Source organism: Lynx rufus, unplaced genomic scaffold (genome assembly GCF_022079265.1).
Source record: "Lynx rufus isolate CCGP_SWC_20201006 ecotype Redwood Valley unplaced genomic scaffold, mLynRuf1.p SCAF_8, whole genome shotgun sequence".
Taxonomy (NCBI): domain Eukaryota; kingdom Metazoa; phylum Chordata; class Mammalia; order Carnivora; family Felidae; genus Lynx; species Lynx rufus.
Genome location: NW_025814896.1, coordinates 11,231,947 through 11,245,261, shown reverse-complemented (window position 1 = coordinate 11,245,261; position 13,315 = coordinate 11,231,947). Strand labels below are relative to the sequence as shown.

At 53.4% G+C, this 13,315-nt stretch overlaps 1 protein-coding gene across 1 annotated transcript in view; it reads right to left on the bottom strand.

Moving 5' to 3' along the window:
- Window positions 1-5,556, bottom strand: part of RIPOR3 (RIPOR family member 3) — a 74,636-nt gene extending 69,080 nt beyond the window's left edge. The window contains exon 1 of the mRNA XM_047069864.1: window positions 5,473-5,556. Coding sequence (XP_046925820.1) covers window positions 5,473-5,475 — 3 coding nt within the window. The 5' untranslated portion in view covers window positions 5,476-5,556. The remainder of the gene's footprint in view (window positions 1-5,472) is intronic.
- Between the last annotated feature and the right edge of the window lie 7,759 nt (window positions 5,557-13,315).

The window sequence follows — 13,315 nt, the reverse complement described above, 5'->3', positions numbered from 1 at the left end:
TGCTTCCTCCTGCAGGGGATTCCTGTCCCCTCACTCGTTTGGAAGGCAGTGCTGGGCATGCTCCTCAGAGGGGGGCTCCCAGCCACACGGGGGCGGGGATGGTGGGTCCAGCTCAGGGGACAGCCGGGTGACAGCCCCCTGGCCACAACAGAATCCCATAATCTGCCTGATTCCCAGCGTGTCCACACACAGGTGTGGAGATGGTGTTGTTTACAGGGCCCTCCGTGCCCACCTGAGATAGATGAGAGGGGTGAGCACAGGGGCCACGTGAAGAGTCCAGAATGTGAGCTGGGGTTGGTCTGACAACACATCCAGCTGACTCTCACTGTTATGCAAATGAACGGCCACTGCATAAGTTGGCACAGGCTATTAGAATGTGGCATTCATAAATGAAATGTAGCGTGTGGCTAGAGATTCCTGGTGACCCTAATTCAGGGTTCTCCCAAAAAATCTGACTGCCTTGTCACCCTTGGCAACATAGCAAGGCAGGTATTTCCACAAGTATTAATTGAGTGCCTTTATTGAGTGCCTACTCTGGAATATAACACTGAACAAAATAGGCAAAAAAAAAAACCCCGAAAACCTGTGCCCTCAGGAAACTGACATTCCAGTAGGGGACATTTAAGAAAAGAAAATGATATAGTATGGTAGATGATGATAAGTGGTAAGGAGTCAGCCGTATGGAAAACGAGTGTCCCAGGCAGAAGGGAAAGCAATGCAAAGGTCCTGAGGCAGGACTGTGCCTAGCACAACTGAGAACAGCAAGTGTAGCAAGGAGGAGAGCAGGGGGGTAAGTCCCACATCCTGCTGGGCCCTGTGGGCATGGTGAGGCCTCAGCCTTTTACTCTGGGTGAGGTGGGACCAGAACTGAGAGGCATAGGGTGTTTTGAGCAGAGGAGGGACGGGATCTGATTTCATTTTAACAGGACCCCACCGGCTGCAGGTAGAGAATAGACTGTCAGAGAAGCAAGAAAAGCAGAGACACCAATGGGGAGGTAACTACCACAGTCCAGAGACAAATGGCCTCTTGCACCAGGGTGAGGGCAGAGTGGGGACAGGAAGCGGTTAAAGGAAAAGCCAATAGAATTTCTTTTTCACTGAAAAGTGGAAACAGCTGGGTTCTACTTGTGTGTTTTGGGGTCACGAAAGTTTGCGATGTGGTTATCAAAATGGATCCCTTCTTCCAGCTTCCTGGGGCTTCCGATACACAGGCATTGAAAGGAATGTTTTAAGGACGCCTGGGTGGCTCACTCTTGGTTTCGGCGAAGGACTCTTGGTTTCGTGAAACTCACAATTCATGAGTTCGAGCCCCGCGTTGGGCTCTGTGCTGACATCGTACAGCCCACTTGGGATTCTCTCCCTCCCTGTCTCTCTGCCCCTTCCTGCCTCTTTCTCAAAATAAATAAACTTTAGAAAATTTGAAAGGCATGCTTTAGGTCTCCGTGAGCTAACGTGGATGAACACTCGGGATATATTGGCAGGTGAGAAAAGGAAGATATAAAATAGAATATATAGAAAGATCCCATTTTTGAAAATTGAAATTACGAAAAAAAGAACGATGTGAAAATGGCTGAATGAATGGTCTGGAAGAATAGAAACATGACTCTCCACTGTGGTTACCTGGAAGGGGGGCCACTGGGATTTAAGCTCAGGATCGACCTCCGGACCACACAAAATAAGTATAAAACCCACTTTTAATTCTCTTTAAAATTGCAATGAGGGGTGCCTGGGTGGCTGAGTCGGTTGGGCTTCCGACTTCGGCTCAGGTCATGATCTCGCAGTTTGTGGGTTCGAGCCCCACGTCGGGCTCTTTGCTGACAGCTCAGAGCCTCAGCCTGCTTCGGATTCTGTGCCTCCCTCTCTCTCTGCCCCTCCCCCGCACTTGCTCACTCTCTCTTTCTCTCTCTCTAAAAAACAAATAAACATTAAAAAAAATTGCACCAAGCATGGCTCTGTTCTTGCCATCGGAGCTGCGCTTCTCTTAGCCCATGACCCCACCTGGGCCTCCTCCTTGGCCTCGACTGTAAGAGACGGAACTCTGGAATGAGAAATACTTTCCTCTCCTTGCTGGCTTGGGAGATCTGGAAAAGGCCCACCTGGCTCCCAGGGTTTCTAAAAATAGAAAGTTGTCTTAACTTTCCTATAGGTTTGGCTTAGCTGTTCCTTCTACTGGTTCCAAGATGCCGTTTCTGTTAGAGAATCATGCTTTGCGCATGAAAATGAAGTGCGGTGGGGGCGAGCCCTTAAGCGGATGGAATTAACCCATGAGGGGTCGCCAGAAATGCCCCTACATGCGGAGCCAATGAAGGCAGCGAGGAGCCCAGGGCCTTTGCCACTGCCCGAGTAGACGACACCTTCTACCCTACCCAGTCTCTGCATCCATTCCAGCGCTCGGAGGGGAGGAGAGGAGTTGGACTGTTGGTGTGTTCTAGGCAAGAGGAGGAAGCTGAAGCATTTATGTCCTGGCTTTGAGTCTGGAGTCTTAACTCTCATGGAGTGAGGGCTGAGGATGGCCCAGGACAGGATTTCTGAGACCCTGAGCACAAGCAAATGTGCCGCGGGGCCATTGGTGTGCTGGTCAAGGTTAACACCCAGCCTCCAGGGGAGATCGAGTGTGCGTGCGTGTGTGTGTGTGTGTGTGTGTGTGTGCACACAGATGCACATACCCACATACACACTTAGGTTTATTACAGATTGTACCGAAGTAAAGGATGAGTCGCACACAATTTACAAATACAGATAAGATGTGTGGGCTTCGTACGCTCAACTGATTCACCCAGGGTGGTTTTGTTGATTTTTGCCCCCAACTCTTGTACCTGTAATCAGCCCGTGGTCACAACTGATGAGTGAGGGCAAGTCTGGAAATTACGTCTGGAAAAACACTCACCAGTTACAACCGATGAGTGAGGAAAGCTGGTTGAGATCTTCCATCCCCTTAAGGAATAAGACAAAACTCATACAACGAAGTGTATCGGAGTTGATTCATCTGTCAGCGAAGGGAGCAAGTGCCTTCGTTTTGGCACTCTTCACAAGAAACAGCCGCGGAGGTGCCACTTTTATGCCTAATCTGCGTCATTAACATTTCCTGTCTCCTTTCTCAAATCTAGACAAGGGACAGATCGAGCCCTGAGTTGTACTGTTACCAGTTCCCGTGGCGTAACGACTCCCGCCGTGGCCGATTTCAGGCTGCCGACTAGAAGTCACTCCGCCCGGCCTTGGGGACAGACGTGCAGCGGCAGACAGGTACCAGGTACCGCGGGAACATTCCTAACAGTGACGCGTACTTTCAGAAACGGAAAGCGATGGGCTTTGATTACTTCCTCCCTTTGCAGCATCATTTATGTGGTTACAATCTCATGAAACTTAATTTTTAATAATGGCTCTGTTTGGCGAGTTCACCAGGTTTCTGAAAATGTGACACTTGGCTTTCCAGAGCCGGTACAAGCTGGCTCCAACACACCGCTGTGTAGGGAGCACGTGGCAGAGAGTGTCCCGGGTTGGGGAGGAAGCTCTTCCCTCCGTCTCTGCCCAGAACCCAGAGCGGCTTGGGTACGGAAAGGGTAGGGGCTCTGGGAACCTCAGACGGACAGTGGCCTTGGGGGCAGAGGCAAGAGGAAGCCGGAGAGGACAAGCAGGGCAAGAGCCCAGTCGGTGGGCATATGTGAGACACCGCTCTGCAGCTCCCCAGAAAGATCTGGGGGGTCCTGGGGGCGGTGCTGAGTTTCCGCTGCAGGGTAGGTGACGGCTTCCCAGCCAGCACGCATCTGGGCTCAATCACTCCCCACAAAAGCAACCCGTTCGGCTCCCAAAGGCCTGTGACCGCTGACGTCAGTAACGAGGCACTTCGCGCCATCGGTCTCTTCTTCAGGCCCGCCTTTGTGCCAGCCTCCGGCGCCTTCCTGGTGGCAGGGCTCTGAGGGGGACCGTCCTCTCCTAGAAGCTTCTTGAGCACTTAAGTGCCCTCCAACCAGAGTCACAGAGTTTTAGAGTCGCAAAGAGATTTCAGAGATTTCCTAAAATAATCCCCTCGTTGTGTAGATGAGGAAACACAGAGGCCCAGAGACGGGAGGGGACAGAGGCCCAGAGATGGGACGTGAGTTGCTCAGGGCTACAAGAAAAATCCAGGGCAGAAGTGGGTAGGGTGACCTATCGTCCCTGTGTGCCCAGCACCGAGGGGACTGCCGGGCCCCCACCCAGGTCTCCGCTGGAGCCCAAGACAGAGGGCCTGAGCCAGTCGCTGAAAGGAAGGAGGCCTGAGCCAGAGGTGCTGCAAGATGGAATTTTCCAAGAGAAGAGAGGAGAGGAGGCCACATCGTGGTGCTGGGATCTCCAGCTCCGCCCGGAGGCCTGTTCCCCGTGGGATCTCCCACCTGCCGGCTGTGTCATTGTAACATGCGTCCCTCCGTCCCTCCCTCCGTGCCAGGGAGACGCTCGGAGACTTTTATCTGTGTCTTATCTCTGGCTGCCGCTGCCACAGCTGTGGGGATGTCTATGCAAATAGCCGCCGATAATATTAATACGTGATTCCCCCAGGGGAGGCGGTGGAAAGCGCTGTATGTGTTTCACAATTCTGTTCCGTCCAGAGGAGGAGTGGGGGCCCAGAATGATTCGAAACAGATTTTTGGAAAGGCAGAATAAAATTGGAACAAAACCCAGTAGAGGCATGTGCCACTCTCCCCACGCCCAGCCCTCTCCACCCCTGCCTGATACTAACCCTCCTGTTCTGCCCCCAGGAGCCTCCCACGGCAGGGGAGCAGGGTGGCAGGCACAGCGCCTGGTGCCGGGCACTCTTCCTTCAAGCCGGGGGCCCCTGCCCATCCCAGGATGTGGGCCACCCTGGGCGGACATACCGTCCGGAGGTACAGCCTGCTCAGCCTGTGGCTTCCTCTGACTTCCCTGCCCCCCTCCTACAGGGAATGCTCCCTTTGACACCCCCTCCTCCTCCACCCCTGCTTCCTGGGGAGATCACAGAACCCTAGATGAGGAAACAGCCCACTGGAAGCAGAAAGTGCAAGTCAGAAAGACAGAGACCTGATTCCGATCTCTGCCGCTGACCAGCCGTGTGACCTTGGGCAAGTCACTTCACTTCTCTGAGCCTCTCTTTGCTCAGTGTACAACGAGGGCAATAATACCAGGCGCACCAGAGGCTCATGGGGATTCCCTGGGCTGGAGCTTCGCAAATGCCAAGCACGGCGCCTGACATTGGCAGATAACACCAGAGACACGGTCCTAGTGAAAGCCCCTTGAAGATCAGCTGTCGACCCACTCCGCGTCAGCGACGGACACACGGAGGCCCGCCTCCGGGAAAGGGAGAGAACTTGCCCGAGGCCACACAGCGGCCCCTGCAATCCCATCCCGCCTCTTCCTCACAGCCTCCCTTCCCCGGTGGAGCACCAGGGCGGAGTGTGAGGGGGGGCCGCCCTCCTCACACCTCACCTCCCTCTAGCGTCTGGTCCACACGCCAGCACTCACCATGGAGCAGGTACGGACTTTCAGGCCCGGTCACGCGTCCTCCTCCAGGCAGCCTGGCTTTCTCTGCCGCCCAGGCGAGCGTCGGCTGCCGGTTCCCATCCAGGACTAGAGTCGAGCTAGGACTCGGGAAGCCAGTCCAGACTGGCCACTCAGAAGGTCGCTTCCGAGGAGCCCACTGTCCCCCAGGCTTCCTTGTGGTGCTGCAGGACGTGGGACGGCACGCTGCAGGGCTCCGATAGCACGGCCCGGCTCTTATCTGGCCCGTGTCAGGGTGCGGGCAGCGGGAGCCGGGGTTCCAGGAAGCCCGCCTGGGGCCCCCCCGGCTGGCCGCTCTCCCCGGATGCTGCCTGCTGCCGTGGATGTAGCCGATTGCCCGTCAGTGTCACTGAGCTCTGCCACGGAGGATTCCATGCTGGCCCCCAGCAGGCGGGGCCCCCACCCCTTCACGTCCCACCCCCCACTCCCATCTTGGCAAGGGGACGGGAAAAGGCAGCTAATTTCGAGTCCGCACAGCGCTTGTGGTCGTGTCCTGAACTCTCCACGATTAATCACGGAGCATCTGATTTCTGCTTTGCCTCAGAGGGGGGTGTGGGGACGCCTGGAAGTTTCTGTTTACTCCATTCTGCGCCGGGGCTGTGTGCTAATCACAAACAGACAGGGACGCAGCCTTGCCCTGCCTCCCCTGCCTCTGCCTCCCCTTCTTACCTTGCCACTTTCAAGTCCCCTCCTCGCTTTCTCTCCTTTTCCTCCTTTCTTCCCTCCTCCCCATGCGACCCCCTCTGTCTGTCGGATCTGATCCTGCACACACCCCTTCCTGTGCTCCTTGTTTCCCCGGGTGTCCCATTGTCCCCTCTGCACCTCCCACTTCTCCTAGGGTGCAAATTAGCTTGGCCCTTTCCCTTTATGTCTTTAGAGTTAGCGGTCCGCTCCTTTTACTGCCTTTTTTCCTTTTTTTTTTTTTTCTCCAGCCTAATATTTTCAGGGTTTGCCCCCACCCCTGCCGCCCCTGTTACATGTGTACATACGACTCCTACAGACTTGATGGTGTCCCGGTCAGGGGGTGGGGTCCAAACACGACAGACACACAGGCGGGTTCCTTTTGTCACCTTGGCACATCAGCTTTGGGATTCGGCTCAGAGAATGGACTCGGGAACAAAGCCCCCATTGACCACCCTGCAGTGCGGAACCATCTAGCCTGTAACACCTAGAGATGAATTTCTCTCTGCCTCCCCTTGGCTCCCTTCTACCCCCTGCAGCCACTGCAGATGAGGAGCTGGGAGTAAACAGCCCCCGAAGAACAGGAACTGCCACCCCTCCCCACAAACACACACACACACACACACTCCGAGGAGTAATTTGGATTTGCCAAGACCTTTAAAAACCAGAAATAAGCAAACAGCCGCCACCCGGAACATAACTTAGGCCGGTGCATACGGAGGCGTGCACGCAGAGGTTTGTTTAAAAAAAAAAAAAAAAAAAGTTTGTCATAGGAAACAATTGAAAATGGATTACTACAGAAACACATAGCAAGCCTGGAAAATCAGTCTTAAAGGATTTGAACCAAACTGGGTTGTGAAAAGGGACTCACGTATTACTTGTGTCCCAAGCAGCGTCCTCTTCCACACCCATATGCGGAGAAGGTTTCATCCAACCACGCGCCCCCTTGGACTAACTCAAAATTCTATAATGCGCCAGCCGAGAAATGAACAACGGTGCTGAGGAGCGAACCCAGCAATTCTGCAGACACTCAGGTGTGATCACCTCCAGTTCGATCGGGGACCCCTGAGCCAGCAGCGACTTACCTTAAGGGCAGAGGAGCTGAGTGAGTGTGGAGGGGGCTTAGGTCTCCTGGAAATGAGGACAGCAGATACGCATTAGAAAGGAAAGTACTCGAAAGTGTGGACTTGGCTTCACGAAACAACAACGTCACCGACTCCAACTCCTAAAACACGAAAACCATTTTGAAACACCTGACGGGGATGAATCCAGACCTTATGGAAAGAAAAGGCTGCTGAGCAGGCAGTTGTCGATTTAAGACGGTCGCCTCCCCCGTCACCGATGACACGCAGGGCCCCGTCTCGTGGACACGACAGGCAAGCGGACCTCATGTCCCATGCGGGGAGCACCTCTCACGCTGGTGGCGGAATTCTCGTCACGTGCCTGCCTGGCTGTGGGAACTCAGCAGAGTCGCTGCAGAGAACACGAGTGGGACGTACTGCCCATCTCCGAGCCAGGGGCACCCAGCTCCCTGGTGTCACCCTCCGGTGCAGAAGGAAGCTCCAGGTTTGAGCCCCGCGGTCTCAGACGTGGCGTTGCCGGCTGTCGGAGTGAGTGGCATAGGGAGATCGTGCCCGGGGCTGCCCAAGACGACTTTAGGAGACACACAGTCGGCAGGACACGATGCTGAACCCCACGGTGGGAAAGCCCTTTTACTCCTCTGGCAGTGTTCTTCCAACCCCATCTGGCCTGTGAGAAAGTCTCAGCTTTGACCACCTCTCCAGCATTTACTGATTTTCCTTTTTAACAGAGAAAGCAGGCCTCAGGCTCGGGTCATTCAGCAGCCAACAGCATCTAGCTACAGTGGTGTCCGGCCAGTGATAATGGAGGATGAGCAAAATCCTAATAGGACGTGGAGTAGTGTTAATAAGAACGTGTTAATATTAGTTCATTAGTTGTGAACAGATGTACGGCAGTCATGTAGAATGTCAGCGAGAAGGGAAACAATCAGAAGTTGGGTGCAGGGTAAGAGTTCTCTGTACTTTCTCTGCAACCTTTTCATAAATCTAATACTATCCTAAATTTTAAAGTTTATTTTTTTTAAGTTTATTTAAATATTTTTAATGGGCTCAGATAAAAATAAGTTCATGCTGTTTTTTTTTTAATGTTTATTTATTGTTAGAGCATGAGCAGGGGAGGGGCAGAGAGAGAGGGAGACACAGAATCCGAAGCAGGCTCCAGGCCCTGAGCTGTCAGCACAGAGCCCGATGTGAGGCTCAAACCCACAAACCATGAGATCATGACCTGAGCTGAAGTCAGATGCCTAACTGATTGAGCCACCCAGGAGCCTGCCCCCACCCCGACTCTGCCATTCTGTTTTTAAAAATGTACATATGGTGGGGCGCCTGGGCAGTTCAGTCGGTTAAGCGGCCGACTTCGGCTCAGGTGATGATCTCACGGTCCGTGAGTTCGAGCCCCACGTCGGGCTCTGTGCTGACAGCTCAGAGCCTGGAGCCTGTTTCGGATTCTGTGTCTGCCCCTCTCTCTGCCCCTCCCCTGCTCGCACTGTCTGTCTCTCTCTCAAAATATGGGGGGGGGGGGGGATGCCTGGGTGGCTCAGTCGGTTGAGTGTCCGAGTCTTCATTTCGGCTCAGGTCATGATCTCCACAGTTCATGGGTTCGAGCCCTGCATCAGGCTCTGTGGTGACAGTGGGGAGCCTGCTTAGATTTCTCTCTCTCTTTTTCTCTGGCTCCATCTGTCTCTCTCTCTCTGCCCCTCCCCCATTCATGCTTTCTCTCAAAATAAATAAATCCACTTGAAAAGGGGAAAAAGTAAACTTACAGAAAAATCTCGGACCCACAGTCCCAGAATCTCCTCTACAGGCTCTGTGGGCACACACCTTCCAGATGGTGCAGCATTTCCACTACCTTCAGACTCTTTCTCCATCGCTGTCCGTGCTCCCCTCAAGGTGTTACCATCCCACTTGCTAGGCTGAGTATTTCGGGGACAGAGATGAATAAGGAGGAAATGTTCTAGCAGGAGGCAGATGTGTAAATAGAAACCCAAGTGCCAAGTGCTAATTTCAGCCCAGGTAGTAAGTGCTGGGCGGGGCAGTGCCTTTGAGAAAGAAGGGGATGCCCCCTAGGAAGTGTGTCACCAGGGAAGGATGAGTAAACAGAAAGGTTACGTGATCTTTCCAGAGAACCTTCCTTCTCGGGCCCTCCGGGTAAAGCCAAAAACGTGTACCGCAGAGCCTCCTAGCCCTCTCCTGCTTCGCCCCCGTGCCTGAATACCCGGAATACACATCAAAGTTCTTAAGGTGCCAGCCCTGTCCTGCGGGTTCCCCCAGCCCCCTAGCCCTCTCTCTCCTTGGGCTTCTCTCATCGGCCCTCCTTGGCTGTCACCTAGTTAGTACCTTAACCCTTTACCTGCTGGCACCCAGCCAAGAGGCACGGTCTCCCAGAGCTTTCTCTGAGCCCCCACTCTGGGTGCGGAGCCCCTCCCGGTGCCATCCTTACCGGCTTATCATGGCAGAGCTATGGAAGCACGCAGGCCCTGGGGTCCAGTCGCGGCTCCTCCGTTCCCAGCTGTACACGTGGCCTTGGCCAAACCACTCGACCTCCCCAGGCTTCTATTTCCTCATCTGTAAAATGGGAACAACTATACTGCCTCAGTGGGTTGTTCTAAGGATTAGATGAAATAATACCTTCCTGCTTAACGTGCAGTCTAGGGACCAGCAGACTAGAGTGTCTTAGTAGGATCCCACGTCCCGCCCCAGACCTCCCAAACCAGATCCTGCGTTTTCCCAGGGCCCCAAAGTGATTCACATGCATGTTAAACTTGGGAAGCATGAGACACTGTGCGGAAAGTGTGTAGATTGCCGGTCTCGTCATCCTTCTCCACCTGGTCCGTCCTGACCAGGACAGCCATTGTGCCGTTACATACTTAGTGCCCAGAGCGTCTTAGGTGCTCAGTGACTTAGGGCTGAATTCAGCCATTTGTCCAGGTCTCAGGAAGAAGCCAGACTGGGGCCCAGGTGGTCTCACTCCTGTCTGAGCCCTTTTGGACTCATGACTGCCATCAATGCCCCGGCATCCTGCAAGTTAGCAGACACAAAATCTGGGGTGGTGAAAGGGTCTCCCGCTCAGGAAGTGGGGATGTGAGCTTAACAGAAAGAACAAACCCCCAGACTCCTCCTGCTTGGTGAAATCCATCACCTTCCTGAGAGTGACGTCAGAATTCCCCTGCTCTGTCAGCCCTGTCAACCTTTAGCACTGATGAGAATGTCAGGTTCCTGGAGATAAAGATCCAGATCCTTCATTCCCTGGCTTCTCCACACTCCTCCTCACTCCAGGCACCTCTGCTCCACTGCGACAAACTACCAGTTCATCAGATAGACGACGACGGCGGCTCTGTTTGGCTGGGGAAACCTTTAAAATGACAGGGTCCTGCTCTGGCCTCGGCCAGGGCCATAAACCTCGGTTCAGCAGAGGAATGAATTCGCCCTGAAGACCGGAGCTTTATCAGCTGAGGGGATTAGCAAAGGCCGAGTCCTGACCTGAAAGAAAATCCCAGACACCCTGCACACTCCCTTTGGGACCCTCCAGAGTCAAATATTTTCAGAACCAACTCCAGTTAAGTAAATAGTGTTCTGCACGTGAGTGCCCACAGGGTTTCTCAGAGGACCTGACATTCTCCACTTGGTGACTGTCATTTCCTTACAAACATAACATTGAAAGCGATCTTTGCATTCCCAGAATGACTTCCCCAGCTGAGGAATTCTCTGAGTCTCCTTGAGTTCAGGGCTGTTGCTTTGTTTTGTGCTTTTACGACAACACCGCCTAAATGCATCCTGTACAATTTGATAAGAGCCCCTTGCCCTCCCTCCCCGACCGTGCGTGTCTTTCTTTGCCACAAACTTCTAGTAAACTCTTCAAATATGCGCTGCCTAAATTGAACCCTGATGCTAGGAGCACTAATGGGGCACCCTCTTCAAAGCAAATCTCCACAACCCAACAGTTTACATGTTGCTGGAAACAATGGACTTAAGTGCACAATTTATTTGGGTTGGCTGGTTTCATGCTGGTTGGAATCTGCTTTGGGGGAAAAACAAACCCTGCATGTGTTTAGATTTATAATTTATACCGAAAGCACAAATACCTCGTAATAGGGCTAAAACGAGGCGCAGTTATGAGCAGGAGGCATGCACATGTTGGCTTTACTCTTTCGTGGACGTACTAAGATTATAAACGGCTTTTTTAGTTAAGCCTCCGCCTCCCCCACACCCCCCCCCCAAAAAGCCCATCCATGGCAGAAGGCTGACCTGTGTGCAAGGGCCCTGACCCGGTGCTCTCCAGCGGCTTGCACGGACCACCTCACTCCACCCTTGCCACGGCCTCATCCTGGGCGTCATGATCCCCATGTCAGGGAGGAGGAAACTGGGGCATCGGAAGATGAAGTCACTTTCCCAAGGTCCCACAGCAAGTAATAGAGCCAAGGTTCACACTCGAGGAGTCTTGCTCCGGAATCAGAGCTCTCGACCTATAGGTAACTTTTGTCGTAAAATCCACGGAACCACTAGCCAGGATGCCCCATTAACTCAACTTTTTATTTCCGTTGAGTTGGAAGAGAAGGCAAGTGGCAAGAGAATAAAATGATATCAGGACCTAACCAAAGCAAAAATAAGGCCCCGCTCCCCAAATCAAACCACACAAAATCTGGAAAAGAATACGTTCAGCCCCATCTCTACCTGCTGCACCTCCGTCTCCAGGGCCAGGGAAGGGGGTGCCAAGTCCCAAGGGGGGACCCGGCGTCCCGGGGGACCTCCCTCAGTAAGAGAGCCAGCGCTGCCCTTCGGATTCCAGAGCCAGGAGCAAGAAGAGTGCGCTCCGGGGAGAGCGCCGTGGTGGGTCATGACAGCAAGGGCCCCCGGAGAGGAAGCCTCCCTGGGTCCACTGCCCTTTGCAGGGCACTGATGCCACTCCGTCTAAAAGCCTGTGTCTCCACCCACTCGAATCTGGGCGGCGCCGTGACTTGCTTTGACAGAATGAGATGGAGGTCATGGTCCGCCAGCTTCGGAACCAGGCCTCCACCCTGTGCTTTCTGCCTTTGCTTTCACTTGCTTGGAATTTCGAGACAACAGATAGCGGAGAGGGCTGGGCTAGCCTCCCGGAAGACAGCCATCCATGTGGAAGGGAATCACGGTACCTCCGCTGACAGACCATTGCTGGACGTGCGGGTGAGGCCGCCTCAGCCCCTCCAGCCCCAGTCGAGTTGTCAGATGACTGTAGCCCCACGAGTGAGCCCGGGAAGGCCAGCGGCCCAGCTGTCCAGCCCGCCACCCCACAGAACGGGGAGAAACGACCACCTTACTTGTTGCTTTAAGCTACTAAGTTCCGGGATAGTTTGTTACATAGCAGCTAGAATGGAAATAATTGTTAACAGAGTTAAAATGAAAGTTCTTTACTGAAACCACAGCTGTAAAGTGTATTCCCATGACCATGTCTCTAGCACAGCAGTTTCTGGAAGATTCGTGGAAGCGTGTGTCGTAACATGTCCTCAGCTCACTTATGAGGACGCTGGTAGCCCGGTGGTAATTTCGCTTCTGTCTGCATTTTAAAGATTTGATCATTGTGTTCCATATGAGAAAGGAACCCTCATTAGCACTGGCAACACAGATAAGTTTGGCACGGTGTTCTGAGAACTTTCAGGACAACAGAGGAAGTGGACAAGAACACCATTAGACAGGAATTCGTTCAGGAAACATCTGAGTACCAGGCACTACGTTTGGGGCTGGGAACACAGAGATGAGAAGGCCACAAACCCAGACCTCGTGGGGGTCCCTGTCTAGCGGGGGCCACGGACTTTCACAAAAAGAAAATATAAACGTATGGGCACAAATGGTGTCCACTGCCGTGAAGAAGTAGCATGGGGAGCCCGGAAAGAGAGCTCGCCTGGTGAGAGGAAGCCCAGAAGGTTTGCTGGGTTAGTGAGGTAATCCTGGAGCCCAACTTTGTTTTACATACAAACACAGAGTGGGGTTTGTTTGTTTTTTTAGTTTACTTATTTATTTTGAAAGAGAGAGCAAGCATGAGCAGGGGAGGGGAGAGAGAGAATCCCAAACAG